This window comes from Coregonus lavaretus (assembly GCF_964263955.1).
Source record: "Coregonus lavaretus genome assembly, contig: HAP1_SCAFFOLD_739, whole genome shotgun sequence".
NCBI classification, from domain to species: Eukaryota; Metazoa; Chordata; class Actinopteri; order Salmoniformes; family Salmonidae; genus Coregonus; species Coregonus lavaretus.
This window is the reverse complement of record NW_028163239.1, coordinates 212,309-236,887: the sequence shown is the minus strand read 5'-3', so window position 1 is coordinate 236,887 and position 24,579 is coordinate 212,309. Positions and strand designations below refer to the sequence as shown.

The 24,579-nt window shown below is 44.6% G+C and overlaps 1 protein-coding gene across 1 annotated transcript; it reads right to left on the bottom strand.

Moving 5' to 3' along the window:
- Positions 1–1,938: 1,938 nt before the first annotated feature.
- Positions 1,939–4,086, bottom strand: LOC311118362 (E3 SUMO-protein ligase ZBED1-like). The gene is made up of 2 exons (XM_084193169.1): positions 2,860–4,086; positions 1,939–2,705 (listed from the first exon to the last, which is right to left on the bottom strand). The coding sequence occupies exons 1-2, from the start codon at positions 4,038–4,040 to the stop codon at positions 2,039–2,041; spliced, it is 1,848 nt and encodes a 615-aa protein (XP_084049295.1). The 5' UTR covers positions 4,041–4,086; the 3' UTR covers positions 1,939–2,038.
- Between the last annotated feature and the right edge of the window lie 20,493 nt (positions 4,087–24,579).

The window sequence follows — 24,579 nt, the reverse complement described above, 5'->3', positions numbered from 1 at the left end:
ATGCTACCATCTCTTATGACCAAAAAGAGCTTCTGGATATCAGAACAGCGATTACTCACCTTGAACTGGACAAAGACTTTTCCTTTAATGAGTCTGACGTGGACATAATGTTGCTCCCGGACAAGGCCCAAATCCCCGTCATTCGCATGAAGAAAATAAGGAGATACAGGGGGCGCAGATCAGGGTGCCTTGGGAGAATTCGCTGGCAAATGTGTAACCCGCCTCTACCATCCGTTCTATTGGCCAACGTGCAATCACTGGAAAATAAACTGGATGAGCTCCGATCGAGACTATCCCACCAACGGGACATTAAAAACTGTAATATCTTACGTTTCACCGAGTCATGGCTGAACGATGACATGGATAATATACAGTTGGCTGGGTTTTCTGTGCATCGGCAGGACAGAACAGCTACGTCCGGTAAGACGAGGGGTGGGGGTGTGTGTCTATTTGCCAATAACAGCTGGTGCGCGATGTCTAATATTAACGTAGTCTTGAGGTATTGCTGGCCTGAGGTAGAGTACCTCATGATAAGCTGTAGACAACACTATTTACCAAGAGAGTTTTCATCTATATTTTTCGTAGCCGTCTATTTATCACCACAAACCGACGCTGGCACTAAGACCGCACTCAACAAGCTTTATAAGGCCATTAGCAAACAAGAAAATGCTCCTCCAGAAGAGGCGCTCCTAGTGGCCTTTAATGCAGGCAAACTTAAATCAGTTTTACCTAATTTATATATTGTGTTAACCCTTTTTCTCCTCAATTGGTAGTTACACTCTTATCCCATCGCTGCAACTCCCGTACGGACTCGGAAGAGGCGAAGGTCGAGAGCCATGCGTCCTCTGAAACGTAACACTTATTTTTCTTAAAACGGTATTGTTGGTTAAGGGCTTGTAAGTAAGCATTTCACTGTAAGGTCTACACCTGTTGTATTCGGCGCATGTGACAAATAACATTTGATTTCATTTATATTACAGGATGATCTCTCAGCAAAACAGTATCTTGCTTGAGCTACACTGCTAGCTCTCCTAACTGTTTTACAGTCCATGCCTCACATGAAGACCTAGCTAGAGCACATGTGATTTAGTCCTCAATAACGTACTTCCATGATCTAAAACACCATCTATTTATTACTAAAGCTCAGAAATCAGGAGTACCGGTCTTTGAAATGCACAGTCTGTACTGAAGTATGTATTTTGTAAGAGGTTGTTACCTGTTAGTTGCTGATCTTTGATCGAGCTGTGCCCTATTTTCTCTCCAGCAGTGCCAGTGTGCACAAGAGAAAAGATTACACGGGGAAGGGCATAAATGGGACCTGTTTTCAGACCATTACAGGGTAATGTTTTGAGCTCTACAGCAGTAATTATCTCTGGCCCCTCCCAGTTAGGGGGAGTGATGAGCTCTACAGCAGTAATTGTCTTTGGCCCCTCCCAGTTAGGGGGAGTGATGAGCTCTACAGCAGTAATTGTCTTTGGCCCCTCCCAGTTAGGGAAAGTGATGAGCGCTACAGCAGACTCGCACAAATCTGGATACTGATATGTCTTTTGACGAACATATCAATAATATTTCAAGGGCAACTTTTTTCCATCTTCATAACATTGCAAAAAATCTGAAACCTTTTGTCAAACAATTATGCAGAACAGCTAATCCATGCTTTTGTCACTTCTATATTAGACTACTAATGATGGGAAGTTCGGCTCTTTTCTGAGAGCCGGCTCTTTTGACTCGGCTCCCAAAGAAGAGCCGGCTCTTTCGACTCCCGAACGGCTCTTTATTTAGGATCTTTTGTAGCCTATATTTTACCTTAACTTTGAAAAAAAATCATGGTTTATGTGTTGAAAACCCTTTTGCTTTCAGTGTTTTTATGAGAGACCTTATAATGCCTAATTCTGTGCATTTATTCTGTGACAAAACCACTCTTACATTTGTTTATTTCAATTAAACTTTTTTATTGCACAAATTAACAATAAACTTCAAACAAATCCACAGAACAGAATCAAAACCAGAACCAAACTCCAGCAAACAGCATTAGTCCTCAGGGCAGGTTGGCATTCAGGAAGATCAGATGCCTCAGCTTGGATGGGCTGATAGGCCTGATACGATTTCGCCTCTCCGTGAGTATCTGCCCTGTTTTGGAGAAGATTCTCTCAGAAGGAACTGATGTGGCAACAATACATAGTCTCCCCTCCATCACCTTCACCAGGAGTGGAAAGACTGAGGCCTTGGCCTGCCACCAGCTCAGTGGGTCTTCTGCTCTCTGGATGAGGGGCTCCTCAAGGTAGCTCCTCACCTCCATTATAGCATCAGCTGTCGGATTTCTCCTTGAAGCATCTCCTGTAGCTCTGTCATCAAAAAGCCTCCAAACAGCAGAGGTTTGCTGCTCCTCCTCCACTTGGCCCTGTAATGGTGGAGCTGGCTGGCTGCTGGGGGTGCATTTTGCTGCTGCTGCTGCACTAATCCTCTGAAGAGCTTCATCAACAGCTCTACGATCACTGAAGGCAAGTTTTTTAAACCTTGGATCCAATAAGGTAGTTTCTGAAAGGACAGTGTTGTACTCCATCCGCAGAAATTTGCGGTCCATGGCTGAACAAAGAGCTGCAACTAATTCCTTCACTTTCTGCACAGTTACTGTCCATTGGTTCTCGGCTGTCACCAGCTGCAGACCTTTGCAAAGCAGGAGCATTTTCGAGGCTGTGACATAGCTGAAGGAGAGAAAACAGCAACTTTTAGAATTTAGTTTTTTAAAAGTATGTGGCATATTATACGTGATGCATTATACTGTATGTGTTGTGTTTGCAATGTATAATAGTGACTGAATAGTAGTAGAGAAAACAATGCTTCAATGGTTCTAGGTACCTGTCTGCACTTATCTCCACAGTCACCTCCTGGAATGGTTGCAGGACGGCGCAGACCTCTTTCACCAGCTCCCATTCCTCTTGGCTTAATGGCTCAATAGATGCGTTGATGAGGGCCAGGGTGGAGATGATGGCATCTTTTATTTCAAGCATTCGTTTCAACATATCAAATGTTGAGTTCCACCTGGTGGCACACTCTTGTTTGGGCCTCAGTTCAGGAATCCCCATTTGGCGCTGTGTGGACTTTAGCTTCTGTGCTGCTACTGTGCTTTTGTGGAAAAACTCCACAACAGCCTTCACCTTATCCACGGTTGTTTTGATCACCTTCAGAGCATCTCTAACCACCAGGTTTAGTGTATGCGCCAGACATGGGTGATGGGTCCACTTCAAAACTTTTATGGCTTTGGTGATGTTTGCAGCATTATCACTCACACAGCACACCACTTTGTCCTCTACTTGCCACTCTTTTGCCACTCTTAGTAGCTCCACTGCCAAGTTTTCTGCAGTGTGTCTGTCGGTGAACTCGAAGCAGTCCAGAAGGCAAGATGTCATCTTGTAATCTTCAATAAAGTGGCAAGTGACAGACATGAAAGAGCAGGTTGTTCTGGAGGTCCAGCAGTCAGTTGTCAGGCAAACTGATGGAGCTTTTGTCACCCTTTCTTGCCATAATGCACGTTCTGTGTCATATAGTTTTGGGATCATTGTTTGGGAAAGTGTTTTTCTACTGGGTAGAGTGTATGTGGGATTTAGGGCTTTGACAAAGTTTTTCATTCCTTTGTCCTCCACAATGGAAAAGGGTTGAAAATCAGAAGCTACCATTTTAGCCAACTCATCATCAATACTGTGCTGTTTGGCTGGGGTCATCAGTTTAGGTAAAAACTGACTTATTTTGCTTTGAGTTGCAGTAGGAGAGGTTATACTTGCACGCATGGGGATGGCAGTAGACGTTACAGCAGCTGTTGTTCTGGTATGAGACACACCAGGATCAGTAGATGGTGAGCTGGCTTGCCCTCTCTCCTCTAACTGCACTGTAGGATGGACAGTTCTTGTATGTCTATGCAGGTTTGTGGTGGAACCTGCTCTTATAGTGACCTTCGTTTTGCAGTGAAGGCACTCTGCTTTCTTGTTCCCAATATCTTTAAACTGCAGCCAGATGCTGCTTCGCTTTCTAGTGTCACTCATAGTTAAACGACACGACAATGCAAGACGCACACACGCTCCTCAGTCCGCTCTGTCTCTCTCTTCACTTGCAGTGGAGTCAAGTGGTGTGTCTGCCCCGCCCCCTCTCTGTTTACACATCCTTAATTCTCACGTGAATGCCGCATGCTGGTCGCCATGCTGGCCAATCATAACAGACCTCTGTGAAAGTGAAACCTAAGCAGCGAATGGGCAAAAAACTGGGAGCCGGCTCTCACTCGATGCGAGCCGGCTCTTCTGATTCACTACAAAGAGCCGGCTCTCAGAGCCGATGCTTGTGCGCATGACCCATCACTATAGACTACTGCAATGCTCTACTCTCCGGCTACCCGGATTAAGCACTAAATGAACTTCAGTTAGTGCTAAATACGGCGGCTAGAATCTTAAACCAAAAATGTTTGATCACATTACTCCAGTGCTAGCCTCTGGCTTCCTGTTAAGGCTAGGGCTAATGTCAAGGTTTTACTGCTAACCTACAAAGCATTACATGGACTTGCTCCTACCTATCTCTCCGATTTGGTCCTGCCGTACATACCTACACGTACACTACGATGTAGGCCTCTTTATTGTCCCTAGAGTTTCTAAGCAAACAGTTGGAGGCAGGGCTTTCTCCTATAGAGCTCAATTTGTATGGAATGGTTTGCCTATCCATGTGAGAGAAACAGACTCGTTCTCAACCTTTACTGAAGACTCATCTCAGAGGATACAGGCCCTGCTAAATATGAGTGAGATGTCCAGCCTGCTGCAGATCTTTTCTGGTGTCCTCCAAGGTCATCGTTGATAAAGGAGCTGTCACGCCCTGACTCAGGGGACTCGTATATGTTGAGTCAGGGTGTGTATGTTCTATGTTGTGTATTTCTATGTTGGCCGGTGTGGTTCCCAATCAGAGGCAGCTGTCGCTCGTTGTCTCTGATTGGGGACCATACTTAGGCAGCCTATTGGCACTAGTGGGTTGTGGGATCTTGTTCCGTGTGAGGTGTGTTGTTTGTCTACCTTAGGACTTCACGTTTCCTTTCATTTGTTGTTTTGTCAGTTGTTTATTCATATTAATAAACATGTATGCATATCACGCTGCGCCTTGGTCCGTCCCGTCTATGAACGATCGTGACAGGAGTAAACAGAGCAATCATTGGCAGAAATAATCCAAGGCTATCATGTTTTATGGGAGGATGCCTAACCCAATGCCAGGTAGTTTAATATACCAACTCCAGGATTCTTTAAGACACTCACAATTACAGTTTTGTAGTTACATGTTGTGTTATGTTATACAGTTGAAGTCTGAAGTTTAGATACACCTTAGCCAAATATATTTAAACTCAGTTTTTCACAATTCCTGACATTTAAACCTAGTAAAAATTCCCTGTCTTAGGTCATTTAGGATCACCACTTTATATTAAGAATGTGAAATGTCAGAATAATAGTTTAATAATAAATAAATAAATAATTTATTTCTGCTTTTATTTATTTCATCACATTCCCAGTGGGTCAGACATTTACATACACTCAATAAGTATTTGGTAGCATTGCCTTTAAATTGTTTAACTTGGGTCAAATGCTTTTTCCTCCAAACATAACGATAGTCATTATGGCCAAACAGTTATATTTTTCTTTCATCAGACCAGAGGACATTTCTCCAAAAAGTACGATATTTTTCCCTATGTGCAGTTGCAAACCGTAGTCAGGCTTTTTTATGGCAGTTTGGAGCAGTGGCTTCTTCCTTGCTGAGCGGCCTTTCAGGTTATGTCGATATAGGTCTCGTTTACTGAGGATATAGATACTTGTGTACCTGTTTCCTCCAGCATCTTCACAAGGTCCTTTGCTGTTGTTCTCTAATTGATTTGCACTTTTCGCACCAAGGTACGTTCATCTCTAGGAGACAGAACGCGTTTCCTTCCTGAGCAGTATGACGGCTGCGTAGTCCCATGGTGTTTATACTTGCTTACTATTGTTTGTACAGATGAACGTGGTACCTTCAGGCGTTTGGAAATTGCTCCCAAGGATGAACCTGAGGTCTTGGCTGATTACTTTTGATTTTCCTATAATGTCAACAAAGAGGCACTAAGTTTGAAGGTAGGCCTTGAAATACATACACAGGTACACCTCCAATTGACTCAAATGATGTCAATTAGCATATCAGAAGCTTCTAACGCCATGACATCATTTTCTGGAATTGTCCAAGCTGTTTAAAGGCACAGTCAACTTAGTGTATGTAAACTTCTGACCCACTGGAATTGTGATACAGTGAATTATAAGTGAAATAATCTGTCTGTAAACAATTGTTGAGAAAATTACTTGTGTCATGCACAAAGTAGATGTCCTAACCGACTTGTTAACAAGAAATGTGTGGAGTGGTTGAAAAACGAGTTTTGATGACTCCAACCTAAGTGTATGTAAACTTCCGACTTCAACTGTATATAAATAGTTCACTATACTTTTCTGATTCGAACTGGCCGCCTACTTGTTTTCTGTCTTTTTCTACCATCAAGACCTCCAGTGGTGTAAGGTTACATACTGACTGCTGCTGGTCCACTGTCCATCAGTTCACCTCCAGTGGTGTCAGGTTACATACTGACTGGTTTGGGGATTTTTCAGTAGACTTTATATTAAACATAGTAAATATATTTAGACTATGAAGTTAAAACATAGTTAATCACAAAGACAAGCAGTAAGACTAAGTGATATAGAGTGTGGCACAGAGTATGAGGAGGCCTGAAACAGAGGCAGAAGATGGACCTAGGAAAGGGCCTGCTCATTCTTACTGTGGGAAATATACACTATGCATGAGAACTGTATATGGTTGAGAATTTATTATGCTCAGAAAATGGACCTGTCATGTCTAAACCATGTTTAAGTATTGATTTATATGTTTTAGAATAAACAGTGCAGAGTCAGGAGATGGCTCTGTTATTTTTTAAATGACAGGGCTTAGTCCCGTCACTATTGTTTCCAAACTGAATACCTAGAAGGAGGAGACTGAATACATAGAAGGAGGAGACTGAATACCTAGAAGGAGGAGACTGAATACATAGGAGGAGACTGAATACCTAGAAGGAGGAGATTGAATACATAGAAGGAGGAGAAGTCAGATTTCACCACTATTATAAACTAAGAAAGTGGGCGGGGCGGTCAAAAGGTGAAGACTTGGAAACAATGGTGGAGGAACTAAACAGGGAGGGATTAAGCTAAAAAGTAAAATGAGCAGGAATAGAACTGTATAGAAACTGAGGGCTGAGTGTTGGGAAGGCAGTTGCTCTGCAGACCAGCTCGGCTCTATTGCTTGTGTAATAAAGTCAATCTTAATTCTACAAAAACTCTGGAAGTACTTTGATTTTTTAAGAAGTATAAGGACACATTTCTACAACAACTGCTGCTGGTCCACTGTCCATTAGTTCACATCCAATGGTGTCAGGTTACATACTGGCTGCTGGCCCAGTTGATGGAGTTTGACATTTAACATAATATCTCTTAGGAACTGAGAAGCTGAGGGGTGCAAAGTGGTCACACTCAAGAAATGCTCATATTTTCACTGCAAACATTAGATGTCAATATCATAATGGGGTGCAACATTCCACAATTAATAATTTCACATGATAACTGATTATGAGCAAGTCATATGATAGAGGATATTAAACATGATGAAACTGTCTAAACCCCACATCACACCCCAAGTCATAGGCTAGAGGATATTAAACACAATTAAACGTTTTGAACCTCACAATAGCCCCTCACTAACCTGCCCGTTTCTAGGAAATAGACACACATTTCTATAAACTATAAACAAATAAAACTATAAACAAATAATTTATGCGATAAAAATGTTTGGCTGGGTGGCGAATGGGCCCTAATCAAGCACCGATTGAGCGATGCCTGTTTGATGAGCTGAGCTGGGGATCCCTCCTTGCGGCAGCAAAGGCAAAGTGGGATAGTGGGTTTGTCGGTCTTGGATCTTCTCTGCTCAGTTGAGGTTTGGGAGCGTCGCGTGGTGACGTCAGCTCCACTGTAGTCAGCCAGGTAGCTCTCTGCTAGAGGCAAGGAATCAGCAGCAGCAGTGTCTTTGGAGCTCTGGCGTCTGGTGGCCTGGAGCACACAAGTTAAATTGGATGAAGGGCATGCAATTAACAATGTTAGCTGTCACACTCAAGCTAATGAAGGATTTAGAAAAGTCCATCCCTGTTTGCGTGACAAAAAATTCAATTGTCACATACACAGGATAGGTGCAGTGGAATGTTTTGTTTAACTGGGTCAACCATACACACTATGGCACACACTGGTTGAATCAACGTTGTTTCCACATATTTTCAATGAAATGACGTAGAACCAATGTGGAAAAGACATTAAATTGACGTCTTTGCCCAGTGGGTAGTAGTGTGATGCACCTGGAGCAAATTAGGGTTAAGCGCCTTGCTCAATGGTACATCAGCAGATTTTCACATTGTCTGCTCGGTTACTGGCTCAACGCTCTAACCGTGAGCGGAGTATGAAGTATTCTTTCTTGCAGGTGAAGGTGCAGCAGTGGTGACAGAGTTGCTTTGGGCGTCAGCAGACTGGAACACACAAGAGGACCTCAGCTAAGTTTCATTTGAACATCAACGGTAAATGACACTCACGCCAAGGAAGAAGAAAGTATGGAGAAATATCATACATGTATAGGAACAGAGTGAATCCAACCAAGATAACGTAAAGGAACAGAGTGAAACCAACTGTTAAGAACCCTGTGGCTTTAAAAGTCTAGGGTGGATGGAAAAGAGACCCGTAACATAACTCATGCGAATTAGAATATTGACAAGGAACAGTGAGAACAAAATACACTGACAACCATATGCTACCGTCAAACACCAAATGTTTATTATAAAACACACGGTAAACAGTTTGGGGAAAAGGGGCTGAGCAGGACCCAAGGAATGAAACAATAAAGTCAAAAACCCCTAAACTGATCTTGCCTGCCTCAAGAACCGCTAAGCTTACTGCTAAAATACAGTGGGTGGTCCGCTCAGGTCTAACTAGTGTGTTTAGACAAGGTTTTCGTACGGGTAGTGTAGGCCCAAGGGCGACTTGCTAAACCCCCTTTTCCCAGGAACAAACAAACATAGGTACAATATGGACTAAACAGCAAACGAGTGAGTACACAAAAACAAGACACCACAGTATACATACTCACAAATAAAAAAATAGTCTTGGTCAGAAAACACAACTGACTGGCTTTTTAAAACCAGGGGATGTGTGATGTGATAGGGTAATGAAAAAACAAAAACAGGTGGTGCAATATGGAGGAGTGTCCACTGATTGGTCCACCTCAGCAATCAGCAGACGAACAGATATCGGAAAGGTGGGACACACCAATGACCACCAATCAGGAAAACAAGGGACACCTGTGATTAGGGCTGAAGGAAAGGAAAAACAAATACACATACCTGTATCCGTAACACTCCCACCCTTAAAAGAGCAAACCTACAATGGTTTGCAACTCAAGTACTATCACAACACAAAACGAATTCAAAGAGCAAAGGCATCCTCACGGGATAGAAAATAAATCCTATATCTCTAAACATGAGACAAAGCATCTGCCATCACATTATCCGAACCCTTTTTATGGCAGATCTCCGAATTATAATTTTGCACAAGTGCCCAACGCATAAGGCGTTGGTTCTGGTTGTACATACGGTGGAGAAAAACTAAGGGGTTATGGTCAGTATACACTATCACTGGCAGTGCACTGGAACCAACATAGACTTTGAAGTACTGCAGAGCTAACAACAAAGCTAGAGCTTCTTGTTCAATTGCATAAGGACCAGAGAAACATGCTGACAATGACGCTCCTGGTACCGGCAACAATACAAGAACATGGTCACCCGGCTGCAGCGAACGAGAAACAGCCTGGTTGTCATAGTGCTGTTTCATATGTCTCTGTGAGGAAGACAGCGCTTCCTTTGCCAGAGCACAGGCACCATGTAGGCGCTCACGAAAGCAACTAACGTAGTCCAACACATTTTCTTTCGCACACAACTTGTGATAGAAACGGATCCTTAAGGACTTTCATAGGTCCTCTCACTGTGTGTCCAAACACCAGTTCAGCTGGGCTGAAACCTAGGGATTCCTGTACCGTCTCACGGACAGCAAACAAAACTAGAGGAACTCCCTCATCCCAATCCTTCTCAGATTCCAAACAATATAGACTTGTCTTCAGGGCCAAGAGAGGGCCAGTGTCTTCAGGGCCAAGAGACCTGAGGTGGCAGAATGGAGTGCTCGGGTTGGGGTGTAGGGTTTGAGCATAGCCTGAAGGTAGGGAGAGTCAGTTCCTCTTGCTGTTCCGTACGTTAGCACCATGGTCTTGTAGTGGATGCGAGCTTCGACTGGAAGCCTGTGGAGTGTGCGGAGGAGCGGGGTGACATGAGAGAACTTGAGAAGTTTGAAAACCAGGTGGGCTGCTGCATTCTGGATAAGGTGCAGGGGTTTGATGGCACAAGTGGGGAGCCCAGCCAACAGCGAGTTGCAGTAGTCCAGACGGGAGAGGACAAGTGCCTGGATTAGGACCTGCACCTCTTCTTGTGTGAGGTAGGGTCGTACTCTATGGATGTTGTAGAGCATGAACCTGCAGGAGCAGATCACTGCTTTGATGTTTGCAGAGAACGACAAGGTGTTGTCCAGGGTCACGCCAAGGTTCTTTACACTCTGGGAGGGTGACACTGTCGAGTTGTTAACCGTGATGGAGAGGTGTTTGAGCGGGCAGGCCTTCCCCGGGAGGAAGAGCTTGAGGTTGAGCTTGAGCTCCAAGTTGAGATATCTACCAGGCACGCAGAGATGCGTGTCGCCACCTGGGTGTTTGAAGGGGGGAAGAAGAAAAGTAGTTGAGTGTCATCCACATAGCAATGATAGGAGAGACCATGTGAGGATATGATGGAGCCAAGTGACTTGGTGTATAGAGAGAAGAGGAGAGGGCCTAGAACTGAGCGCTGTGGGACACCAGTACAGTGAGTACATGGTGCAGACACAGATCCTCTCCACGTCACCTGATAGGAGCGGCCTGCCAGGTAGGATGCAATCCAAGAATATGCATAGCCTGAGACGCCAAGCCCTGAGAGGATGGAGAGGAGGATCTGACGGTTCACGGTGTCAAAGGCAGCAGATAGATCTAGGAGGATGAGAACAGAGGAGAGAGAGTCAGCTTTGGCAGTACGGAGAGCCTCCGTGACACAGAGAAGAGCAATCTCAGTTACGTCACCCGTCTTGAAGCCTGACTGGTTAGGGTTGAGAAGATTGTTCTGAGAGAGATAATGAGAGAGTTGATCAGAGACAGAACGCTCAAGTGTTTTTGGAAAGAAAAGACAGAAGGGATACAGGTCTGTAGTTTTTGATGTCAGATGAGTTGAGTGCTGGTTTCTTGAGGAGGGGAGTAACTCGGGCCTTTTTGAAGTCAGAGTGGAAGTGAGGAATGGGAGAAGGTCTCCAGAGATGGTCTGGAGAAGGGAGGAGGGGATGGGGTCGAGCGGGCAGGTTGTCGGGCGGCGAGACCTCACTAGTCGCAGGATGTCATCTGGAGAGTGGGGAGAAAGAGTTCGGCATAGCGTGGTTCTATGGGAGTGAGACCAGTGTACTCAATAGGCTGAGTGAATGAGTAGCGGATGTCGTCAACCTTTTTATCAAAGTGGTTGACAAAGTCGTCCGCAGAGGGGGAAAAGGGAGGGGGAGGGGTGGAGGATTAAGGAGGGAGGAGAAGGTGGAAAATAGTTTAGGGCAGAAGCTGGAAAATTAGAGTTGTAGAAGGTGTCTTTAGAAGCAAATCAAATCAAATCAAATGTTATTGGCCACATGCGTCGAATACAACAGGTGAGACATTACAGTGAAATGCTTACTTACAGCCCTTAACCAACAATGCATTTATTTTTTATAAAAAAGTAAAATAAAACAACAACAAAAAAGTGTTGAGAAAAAAAGAGCAGAAGTAAAATAAAATAACAGTAGGGAGGCTATATATACAGGGGGGTACCGGTGCAGAGTCAATGTGCGGGGGCACCGGCTAGTTGAAGTAGTTGAAGTAATATGTACATGTGGGTAGAGTTAAAGTGACTATGCATAAATAATTAACAGAGTAGCAGCAGCGTAAAAAGATGGGGTGGAGGGGCAGTGCAAATAGTCCGGGTAGCCATGATTAGCTGTTCAGGAGTCTTATGGCTTGGGGGTAGAAGCTGTTGAGAAGCCTTTTGGACCTAGACTTGGCACTCTGGTACCGCTTGCCGTGCGGTAGCAGAGAGAACAGTCTATGACTAGGGTGGCTGGAGTCTTTGACAATTTTGAGGGCCTTCCTCTGACACCGCTTGGTATAGAGGTCCTGGATGGCAGGGAGCTTGGCCCCAGTGATGTACTGGGCCGTACGCACTACCCTCTGTAGTGCCTTGCGGCCAAGCAGTTGCCATACCAGGCGGTGATGCAACCAGTCAGGATGCTCTCGATGGTGCAGCTGTATAATTTTTTTAGGATCTGAGGACCCATGCCAAATCTTTTCAGTCTCCTGAGGGGGAATAGGCTTTGTCGTGCCCTCTTCACGACTGTCTTGGTGTGTTTGGACCATGATAGTTTGTTGGTGATGTGGACACCAAGGAACTTGAAGCGCTCAACCTGTTCCACTACAGCCCCGTCGATGAGAATGGGGGCGTGCTCAGTCCTCTTTTATTTCCTGTAGTCCACAATCATCTCCTTTGTCTTGGTCACATTGAGGGAGAGGTTGTTATCCTGGCACCACACGGCCAGGTCTCTGACCTCCTCCCTATAGGCTGTCTCATCGTTGTCGGTGATCTGGCCTACCACTGTTGTGTCGTCGGCAAACTTAATCATGGTGTTGGTGTCGTGCCTGGCCATGCAGTCATGGGTGAACAGGGAGTACAGGAGGGGACTGAGCATGCACCCCTGAGGGGCCCCCATGTTGAGAATCAGTGTGGCAGATGTGTTGTTACCTACCCTAACCACCTGGGGGCGGCCCGTCAGGAAGTCCAGGATCCAGTTGCAGAGGGAGGTGTTTAGTCCCAGGATCCTTAGCTTGGTGATGAGCATTGAGGGCACTATGGTGTTGAATGATGAGCCGTAGTCAATGAATAGCATTCTCACGTAGGTGTTCCTCTTGTCCAGGTGGGAAAGGGCAGTGTGGAGTGCAATAGAGATTGCATCATCTGTGGATCTGTTGGGGCGGTATGCAAATTGGAGTGGGTCTAGGGTTTCTGGGATAATGGTGTTGACTTGAACCATGACCAGCCTTTCAAAGCTCTTCATGGCTACAGACGTCAGTGCTACTGGTCGGTAGTCATATAGGCAGGTTATCTTAGAGTCCTTGGGCACGGGGACTATGGTGGTCTGCTTGAAACATGTTGGTATTACAGACTCAGTCAGGGACATGTTGAAAATGTCAGTGAAGATACTTGCCAGTTGGTCAGCACATGCTCGGAGTACACGTCCTGGTAATCTGTCTGGCCCTGCGGCCTTGTGAATGTTGACCTGCTTAAAAGTCTTACTCACATCGGCTACGGAGAGCGTGATCACATAGTCATCCAGAACAGCTGGTGCTCTCATGCATGCTTCAGTGTTGCTTGCCTCGAAGCGAGCATAGAAGTGGTTTAGCTCGTCTGGAAGTCTTGTGTCACTGGGCAGCTCGCGGCTGTGCTTCCCTTTGTAGTCTGTAATAATTTTCAAGCCCTGTCACATCCGACGAGCGTCAGAGCCGGTGTAGTACTATTCAATCTTAGTCCTGTATTGACTATTTGCCTGTTTGATGGTTCGCCGGAGGGCATAGCGGGATTTCTTATAAGCGTCCGGTTTAGAGTCCCGCTCCTTGAAAGCGGCAGCTCTACCCTTTAGCTCAGTGCGGATGTTTCCTGTAATCATTTTACATTTTAGTCATTTAGCAGACGCTCTTATCCAGTTAGACTTACAGTTTTTATTTTATTTTTCATACTGGCCCCCCGTGGGAATCAATCCCACAACCCTGGCGTTGCAAACGCCATGCTCTACCAACTGAGCTACATCCCTGCCGGCCATTCCCTCCCCTACCCTGGACGACGCTGGGCCAAATTGTGCACCGCCCCATGGGTCTCCCGGTCGCGGCCGGCTACGACAGAGCCTGGATTCGAACCAGGATCTCTAGTGGCACAGCTAGCACTGCGATGCAGTGCCTTAGACCACTGCGCCACTCGGGAGACTCAATCCATGGCTTCTGGTTGGGGTATGTACGTACGGTCACTGTGGGGACGACATCATCGATGCACTTATTGATGAAGCCAGTGACTGATGTGGTGTACTCCTCAATGCTATCTGAAGAATCCTGGAACATGTTCCAGTCTGTGCTAGCAAAACAGTCCTGTAGCTTAGCATCTGTGTCATCTGACCACTTTTTTATTAACCGAGTCACTGGTGCTTCCTGCTTTAGTTTTTGCTTATAAGCAGAAATCAGGAGGATAGAGTTATGGTCAGATTTGCCAAATGGAGGGCGAGGGAGAGCTTTGTATGCGTCTCTGTGTGTGGAGTAAAGGTGGTCTAGAGTTTTTTTTCCTCTGGTTGCACATTTAACATGCTGGTAGAAATTAGGTAGAACGGATGTAAGTTTCCCTGCATTAAAGTCCCCGGCCACTAGGAGCGCTGCCTCTGGATGAGCGTTTTCCTGTTGACTTATGGCCTCATACTGCTCATTGAGTGCAATCTTAATGCCAGCATTGGTTTGTGGTGGTAAATAGACAGCTATGAAAAATATAGATGAAAACTCTCTTGGTAAATAGTGTGGTCTACAGCTTATCATAAGATATTCTACCTCAGGCGAGCAAAACCTTGAGACTTCCTTAGTATTTGATTTTGTGCACCAGCTGTTGTTTACAAATATACACAGACCGCCACCCCTTGTCTTACCGGAGTCAGTCGTTCTATCCTGCCGATGTAGCTAGCTGTATGTTATACATGTCGTCGTTCAGCCACGACTCGGTGAAACATAAGATATTACAGTTTTTAATGTCCCGTTGGTAGGATAACCGTAATCTTAGGTCATCCAATTTATTCTCCAATGATTGAAGATTGGCTAATAGGATTGATGGGAGCGGCAGTTTACTCGCTCGCCGTCGGATCCATACAAGGCACCCCGACCTACGTCCACGATATCTCCGTCTCTTCCTCATGCGAATGACAGGGATTTGGGCCTTGTCGGGTGTCTGTAGGATATCCTTCGCGGCCACCTCGTTGAAGAAAAAATATTTGTCCAATATGAGGTGAGTAATCTCTGTCCTGATATCCAGAAGCTCTTTTTGGTTATAAGAGACGATGGCAGAAACATTATGTACAAAATAAATTACAAATAACGTGGAAAAACACACATAATAGTATAATTGGTTAGAGGGCTGTAAAACGGCAGCCATCTTCTCCGGCGCCATCAGATACTGAGGAAGAGAATGTAGGGGTCTCAGTCACTGGCTTACTGGTGCTTTCCATGCTATCCCTAGGAGGGGTGCATCACTTGAGTGGGTTGAGTCACTGACGTGATCTTCCTGTCTGGTTTGTCACTCCCTCAGGCTTGTGCAGTGGAGGAGATCTTTGTGGGCTATACTCAGCCTTGTCTCAGGGTAGTAGATTGGTGGTCTGTTGATATCCCTCTGGTTGTGTGGGGGCTATGCTTTGGCAAAGTGGGTGGGGTTATATCCTGCCTGGTTGGCCCTGTCCGGGGTATGGTCGGACGGGGCCACAGTGTCTCCCGACCCCCCCCTCCCCCGTCTCAGCCTCCAGTATCTCTGCTGCAATAGTCTATGTGCCGGCGGGCTAGGGTCCGTCTGTTATATCTGGTGTTATTCTCCTGTCTTATCCGGTGTCCTGTGTGAATTTAAGTATGCGCCCTCTAATTCTCTCTCTCGCTCCCTCTCATCCCTGAAGACCTGAGCCCTAGGTCCAAAAACAGATACATTTTATTATGAGACTCTAAATTGAGCTCAGGTGTATCCTGTTTCCATTTATCATCCTTGAGCTGTTTCTACAACTTCATTGGAGTCCCCCTGTGGTAAATTCAATTGATTGGACATGATTTGGAAAGGCACACACCTGTCTATATAAGGTCCCACAGTTGACAGTGCATGTCAGAGCAACAACCAAGCCATGAGGTCGAAGGAATTGTCCGTAGAGCTCCGAGACAGGATTGTGTCAAGGCACAGATCGTAGAGCTGTCCGCCCGGCCAAACTGAGAACTCGGGGGAGAAGGGCCTTGGTCAGGGAGGTGACCAGGAACTTGATGGTCACTCTGACAGAGCTCCAGAGTTCCCCTGTGGAGATGGGAGAAACTTCCAGAAGGACAACCATCTCTGCAGCACTCCACCAATCAGGCCTTTATGATAGAGTGGCCAGAAGGAAGCCACTCCTCAGTAAAAGGCACACGACAGCACGAAAGGCACCTAAAGAACTCTCAGACCATGAGTCACAAGATTATCTGGTCATCTCCAAGATTGAACTCTTTGGCCTGAATGCCAAGTGTCACGTCTGGAGAAAACCTGGCACCATCCCTACGGTGAAGCATGGTGGTGGCAGCATCATGCAGTGGGGATGTTTTTCAGCGGCAGGGACTGGGAGACTAGTCAGGATCGGGGAAAAGATGAACAGAGCAAAGTACAGCGAGATCCTTGATGAAAACCTGCTCCAGATCTTAGACTGGGGCGAAGGTTTGCCTTCCAAAAGCACAATGACCCTAAGCACACAGCTAAGACAATGCAGGAGTGGCTTCGGGACAAGTCTCTCTGAATGTCCTTGAGTGGCCCAGCCAGAGCACAGACTTGAACCCGAACATCTCTGGAGAGACCTGAAAATTGCTGTGAAGCGACGCTCCCCATCCAACCTGACAGAGCTTCAGAGGATCTGCAGAGAAGAATGGGAGAAACTCCCCAAATACAGGTGTGCCAAGCTTGTAGCGTCATACCCAAAAAGACTTGAGGATGTAATCCCTGCCAAAGGTGCTTCAACAAAGTACTGAAAAGGTGCTTCAACAAAGTACTGAGTAAAGGGTCTGAATACTTATGTAAATGTGGTATTTGCCATTAACATTTGCAAACATTTCTAAAAACCTGTTTTTGCTTTGTCGTTATGGGATGTGGTGTAGATTGATGAGGAGGGAAAACGATTTAATACATTTTAGAATAAGGCTGTAACGTAACAAAATGTGGAAAAAGTCAAGGGGTCTGAAAACTTTCCGAAGGCACTGTATGTGTCTATTATAACAAGGAATGAGTGTAACCAGAATACTGATGCCAGTTTGGGGTCAGGGCAGTATGTTACAAACATCATGACAACATCTGAGTTGGAGCTGTCAATCTTCTTACCTTGTCTCTTAAGGCCCTTGTCAGTGACATCTACGGCCTTGTTCAATCGAACCCAATACTCCATAACAGCCTCTCAGGGTACAGGCTTAGTATTGTAAAAAATCAGCTAAAGGCATGCATGAGTAGGCCAATTCGCTGAAACTCTGTTTCAGAATGTCAAATATGATCTCTGGTTTCTCTTTAGGATCAACAGTTGTCTCATCAACTCCTCCCATTCGTGAATGGAGCGTTTGTCTTCTATATGTAGGAGCTTCCTTCATGTCTGATTGCATGATGAACTTCATTTTACTGACGTCTACATATCCTGCTGACTCTGAGTGATCACTTATCTTCCCTGCACTTACTGGTGGCTCATGAGACCTGCCACTCAGCATTTCCTCCCTAATGGAGCTCCCTGTTTCCCGGACTAGCTGAGTGACCAGCTCAGCTAAACCATCTACAGGGGCATTTTGATTAACACTAGATGCAGGGCTTTCATCAGTATTTTTAGTGGAGAAAACATTGGGGAACCTACTGCACCTACACGCTTTAGAGGGGTTTGATCAGGGTATGAGAAAAACCTCCCCCTCCCAGCACTGAATTTGGGTTCATCATCACCATTATAAGATGCCATGTCACTAAACCACTAATGTTATGTTCACATTTCTGTTGGTGAACACACTTCTATGTTAGTTAACCATAAACAGCACGCTCAATACATCGTTTCCAGAAATGTTCTTTACAGGAAAGAAAATAGACTGCTGTTCCACTTTTTGTCACAAGGCTACAGGAGGACCTCAATGATAAACCGGGTCCAGAAGGCACCAGCGTAACCGGTGCTGTGCTGCTGTAGCTCTGCGTTGTGTGTGATTGATTGAGACCAAAGACGTGGACTTAGGAAATGAAGTTGTTTTTTAATGTATCAGAGTTCTCTCTCCTGCATCCAAAAGAAAAGACAAAACATTTGTAGAGCACAAATATGTTCAGCCAATCGTTGCCTCTCTCTACAACAGATGCACAATACAAAGGAGGAGCTAGCCATCGTTCACACATACAATACCTTAGCTAGCTAGTAACCACATGTTGAATTCACAATGTTAATATCATCCTAAAAATTACAATAGCATCCACTTATGAGTCAACTCTAAATATACAACATTATTCATGACTTTGTGCTTAAAGGAATCTAACTTTTTCTGAAGACGACAGAAAAAGCGTGCCTACCTCTCCTAGTACATCAACATTATTTGAGCACAGGGCAAAACGTAAGTACGCTCTCCCCTATTCCCTAGGATTCAGGCATGCATAATAACAAATCAACACGCTATATTAATATTAACCTGATGAAATTCAAAGTATTTTAACAACTGTTACATGAGCACCCTTCTCAATTTACCTGCCAGGGGCCGAAGACTCTGCATGTGGACTGGAGTCTGCTGCAGTAGGTAGCATCCGAGCTCTCATTGGATATGTGACAGAGGGCTGTTTACTTTTGAAATGCAGACCGAATTTCTATTAGGAGCAGTGACAGGTAGAGTGACAGGTAGACCAGACCCTGACAATCTAAAACACATTTCTAACAAACTAGGAAAGAACATTGATCATAATGATGCTACAGTACTATCCCTCTTCAATGCCACTCCATTCAACCCATGCATGCTCACACACATAAAGTACACACTTGAAAACACTTAGGAGGGACACACACACACAGACAATCAGTTAGGAAGGCAAAGGCTAGCTTTTTCAAACATACATTTTCATCCTGTAGCACTAACTCCCAAACGTTTTGGGACACTGTAAAGTCCATGGAGAATAAGAGCACCTCCTCCCAGCTGCCCACTGCACTGAGGCTAGGAAACACTGTCAACACCGATAAATCTACGATAATCGAGAATTTCAATAAGCATTTTGCTACGGCTGGCCATGCTTTCCACCTGCCTACCCCTACCCCGGCCACCAGCTCTGCACCCTCCGCTACAACTTGCCCATGCCCCACCCGCTTCTCCTTCACCCAAATTCAGACAGCTGGACCCCTACAAATCAGCTGGGCTAGACAATCTGGACCCTTTCTTTCTCAAATTAGCAGTTGAAATTGTCGCAACCCCTGTTACTAGCCTGTTCAACCTCTCTTTCGTATCGTCTGAGATCCCCAGAGATTGGAAAGCTGCCGCGGTCATCCCCCTCTTCAAAGGGGGTGAAACTCTAGATCCAAACTGTAACACACCTATATCCATCCTGCCCTATGTTTCGAAAGTATTTGAAAGTCAAGTTAACAAACAGATCACCAACCATTTCGAACCCCACCGTACCTTCTCCCCTATGCAATCTGGTTTCCGAGCTGGTCTTGGGTGCACCTCAGCCACGCTCAAGCTACTAAACAATATAATAACCGCGACCGATAAAAGACAGTACTGTGCAGCCGTCTTCATCGACCTGGCCAAGGATTTTGACTCTGTCAATCACTGCATTCTTATTGGCAGACTAAATAGCCTTTGTTTCTCAAATGACTACCTCGCCTGGTTCACCAACTACTTCTCAGATAGAGTTCAATGTGTCAAATCGGAGGGCCTGTTGTCTGGACCTCTGGCAGTCTCTATGGGGGTGCCACAGGGTTCAATTCTCCGGCCGACTCTATTCTCTGTGTATATCAATGATGTCGCTCTTGCTGCTGGTGACTCTCAGATCCACCTCTACGCAGATGACACCATTTTGTATTCATCTGGCCCTTCATTGGACACTGTGTTAACAAACCTCCAAACAAGCTTCAATGCCATACAACACTCCTTCCGTAGCCTCCAAATGCTCTTAAACGCTAGTAAAACTAAATGCATGCTCTTCAATCGAACGCTGCTTGCACCCGCCCGCCCGACTAGAATCACTACTCTCGGCGGGTCTGACTTAGAATATGTGGACAACCACAAATAGCTAGGTGTCTGGTTAGACCGTAAACTCTCCTTCCAGACTCACATTAAGTTAAATCTAGAATCGGCTTCCTATTTCGCAATAAAGCCTCCTTCACTCATGCTGCCAAACATGCCCTCGTAAAACTGACTATCCTACCGATCCTTGACTTCGGCGATGTAATTTACAAAATAGCCTCCAACACTCTACTCAGCAAATTGGATGTAGTCTATCACAGTACCATCCGTTTTGTCTCCAAAGCCCCATACACTACCCACCACTGTGACCTGTACGCTCTTGTTGGCTGGTCCTCACTACATGTTCGTCGTCAAACCCACTGGCTCCAGGCCATCTATAAATCACTGCTAGGCAAATCCCCGCCTTATCTTAGCTCATTGGTCACCATAGCAGCACCCACCTGTAGTCTGCGCTCCAGCAGGTATATCTCACTGGTCATTCCCAAAGCCAACACCTCCTTTGGCCGCCATTCCTTCCAGTTCTCTGCTGCCAATGACTGGAACGAATTGCAAAAATCTCTGAAGCTGGAGACTCTTATCTCCCTCAATAACTTTAAGCATCAGTTGTCAGAGCACCTTACCGATCACTGCACCTGTACACAGCCCATCTGAAATTAGCCCACTCAACTACCTCATCCCTATATTGTTATTTATTTTGCTCTTTTGCACCCCAGTATCTCTATTTGCACATAATCTCTTGCACATCTAGCATTCCAGTGTTAATACTATTGTAATTATTCTGCACTATAGCCTATTTATTGCCTTACCCCCATAACTTGCTACATTTGCACACACTGTATATATATTTTCTGTTGTATTTCTGACTTTATGTTTTTTACCCCATATGTAACTCTGTATTGTTTTTATTGCACTACTTTGCTTTATCTTGGCCAGGTCGCAGTTGTAAATGAGAACCTGTTCTCAACTGGCTTACCTGGTTAAATAAAGGTGAAATAAAAAATAAAAATAAATCTTAGCTCATTGGTCTCCATAGCAACACCCACCTGTAGTATGCGCTCCAGCAGGTATATCTCACTGGTCATCCCCAAAGCCAACACCTCCTTTGGCCAACATTACTTCCAGTTCTCTGCTGCCAATGACTGGAACGATCTGCAAAAATCTCTGAAGTTGGAGACTCTTATCTCCCCCACTAACTTTAAGCATCAGTTGTCAGAGCAGCTTACCGATCACTGCACCTGTACACAGCCCATCTGTAATTAGCCCACCCAACTACCTCATCCCTATATTGTTATTTATTTTTTCTCATTTGCACCCCAGTATCTCTATTTGCACATCATCTTCTGCACTTCTATCACTCCAGTGTTAATACTAAATTGTAATTATTTTGCACTATGGCCTATTTATTGCCTTACCTCCATAACTTACTACATTTGCACACACTGTATATAGATTTTCTATTGTCTTTTTTGACTGTACGTTTTGTTTACCCCATATGTAACTCTGTGTTGTTGTTGTTTTTATCACACTGCTTTGCTTTATCTTGGCCAGGTCGCAGTTGTAAATGAGAACTTGTTCTCAACTGGCTTACCTGGTTAAATAAAGGTTAAATAAAAAATAAATAAATAGTGGTCATTGTCACAAAGCCACACCCATCCTACCTGTGTTAGAAGTTCAGAAGGAGGAAGTGTAGCTACATAGAAATAATGACACTCAAATATAAAATCATCAAATGAAAGAATAAAGATTGATCTCAGCCTAATCAAGGTGTACTGTGTATTACAACACACATTCCAATGTTCAAACTTGTAAAACGGATGCATGAGCTTTCTACTAATGCGACTCGGTGCATCGAATGGCAATGTCCGCGATCGGTATAACGCTGCGAAAACGCTTGCTGATTTGACAGCTACAACGCAGTAACACCTCTGACATGGCCTAAGGGTCTTTCTATAAACTAGAGAACCAGTGAAGATTTTCTGCGCTGGACAACTTACAGATACAGCTGTTGATAAGTAATTGATATAAGGAACATTCAATAAAATTCACAGGTTAATTTAATAAATGATTTTCAACCCTTTCTCTTGGTGTCTTGACAGATTTGTCCAAAATCGTGTGACATAAAACTACATTTCTTACCTTGTATTTTTGGCAGTGTTTGTTGTTATATCATATAAGTATTTATCAGTTAAATTAGACATTGAACTTGAACCCGGTAAGAATCCTGGATCTTGCTCGGACAGTTCTTTTAGATGCCGATTTTGGAAAAGCACTGTAACTAGGCCTTCGTAACATTTAGTGTTTCCTGTTACGGCGTGAATATCGTTGTCATGGTTGCACAAATCCAAAATGTATGTGATTGCAGAATCGAATGCTTCTAACTGATATAGTCTTTACTTCATAATTAAAACCAAAATCGATAGTCATTAAACGTGGTTCTTCAATAAATACTTGTTGGATGCACATTTGATGTCCAGCTGTTTTAATTACGTTGTGATTGTTTCACACATCTTATCCAGGAAATTATTTTCTGAATGACAGTCAAGTGACAAACAGCTGTTGTGATACAGCACTTGATGCATTAACAGCCAAAGTGCCAGAAAAATGATGTTTGCAAGGAATGTCCAGAATGTTTTGATGTCTCATTCGTTAACCACATGAAGACCATTGTGCCGTGAATGGCATGACAATGGGCCTCGCGATCTCATCACAGTATCTCTGTGCATTCAAATTGCCATCGATAAAATGCAATTGTGTTCGTTGTGCATAGCTTATGCCTGCCCATACCATCAACCCACCGCAACCATGGGCCACTCTGTTCACAATGTTGACATCAGCAAACCGCTCTCCCACACGTCTGCCATCTGCCAGGTACAGTTGAAACCGGGATTCATCTGTGAAGAGCATACTTCTCCAGTGTGCCTGATGAGCTTCCCTGAGACGGTTTCTGGCAGTTTGTACAGATATTCTTTGGTTGTGCAAACCCCCAGTTTCATCAGCTGTCCGGGTGGCTGGTCTCAGACGATCCCGCAGGTGAAGAAGCTGGATGTGGTGGTCCTGGACTGGTGTGTTTACACATTGGTCTGCGGTTGTGAGGCCGATTGGACGTACTGCCAAATTCTCTAAAACGACAATGGTAGAGAAATTAACATTAAATTATCTGGTAACAGCTCTGGTGAACATTCCTGATGTCAGCATGCCATTTGCACGCTCCCTCAACTTGAGACATCTGTGGCTTGTTGTGTGACAAAGTTGCACATTTTAGATTGGCCTTTTATTGTCCCCAGCACAAGGTGCACCTGTGTAATGATCATGCTGTTTAATCAGCTTCTTGATATGCCACACCTGTCATGTGGATGGATTATCTTGGCAAAGGAGAAATTCTCACTAACAGGGATGTAAACCAATTTGTGCACAACATTTGAGAGAAATAAGCTTTTTGTGCTTATGGAATTGATGTGATCTTTTATTTCAGCTGATGAAACATGGGACCAAGACTTTACATGTTGCGTTTATATTTTTATTCAGTGAACAATCCATTAATGGCAGTTCCCATTCAAGTCAGGACTGGCATCCATTGCTAGTGTACCCATGAGTTTAACAGTCAAATTGCCAGGGTTAGAGGTTACAAAACCCTTCCATGGATTATATGTCTATGGCCACAATGCAACAAGCTGTATATTTGGCATGCATGCTGGCCAAACTGCACCCTACCCTACTGTAGGCCACCGGTAACTGCCAAAATAAAGGAAACGCTTGAGTAAATATGAGATACAAATATTATGTCATGGCCTGGGGTGGTTACCGGTTGGTTTAGGTCCACTAGTAGAATCTATGTCAAGGTGTATTTTCCTGACTTGGTTTAGGTCCACTAGTAGAATCTATGTCAAGGTGTATTTTCCTGACTTGGTTTAGGTCCACTAGTAGATTATATGTCAAGGTGTATTTTCCTGACTTGGTTTAGGTCCACTAGTAGATTCTATGCCAAGGTGTATTTTCCTGACTTGGTTTAGGTCCACTAGTAGATTCTATGTCAAGGTGTATTTTCCTGACTTGGTTTAGGTCCACTAGTAGATTCTATGTCAAGGTGTATTTTCCTGACTTGGTTTAGGTCCACTAGTAGATTCTATGCCAAGGTGTATTTTCCTGACTTGGTTTAGGTCCACTAGTAGATTCTATGTCAAGGTGTATTTTCCTGACTTGGTTTAGGTCCACTAGTAGATTCTATGTCAAGGTGTATTTTCCTGACTTGGTTTAGGTCCACTAGTAGATTCTATGCCAAGGTGTATTTTCCTGACTTGGTTTAGGTCCACTAGTAGATTCTATGCCAAGGTGTATTTTCCT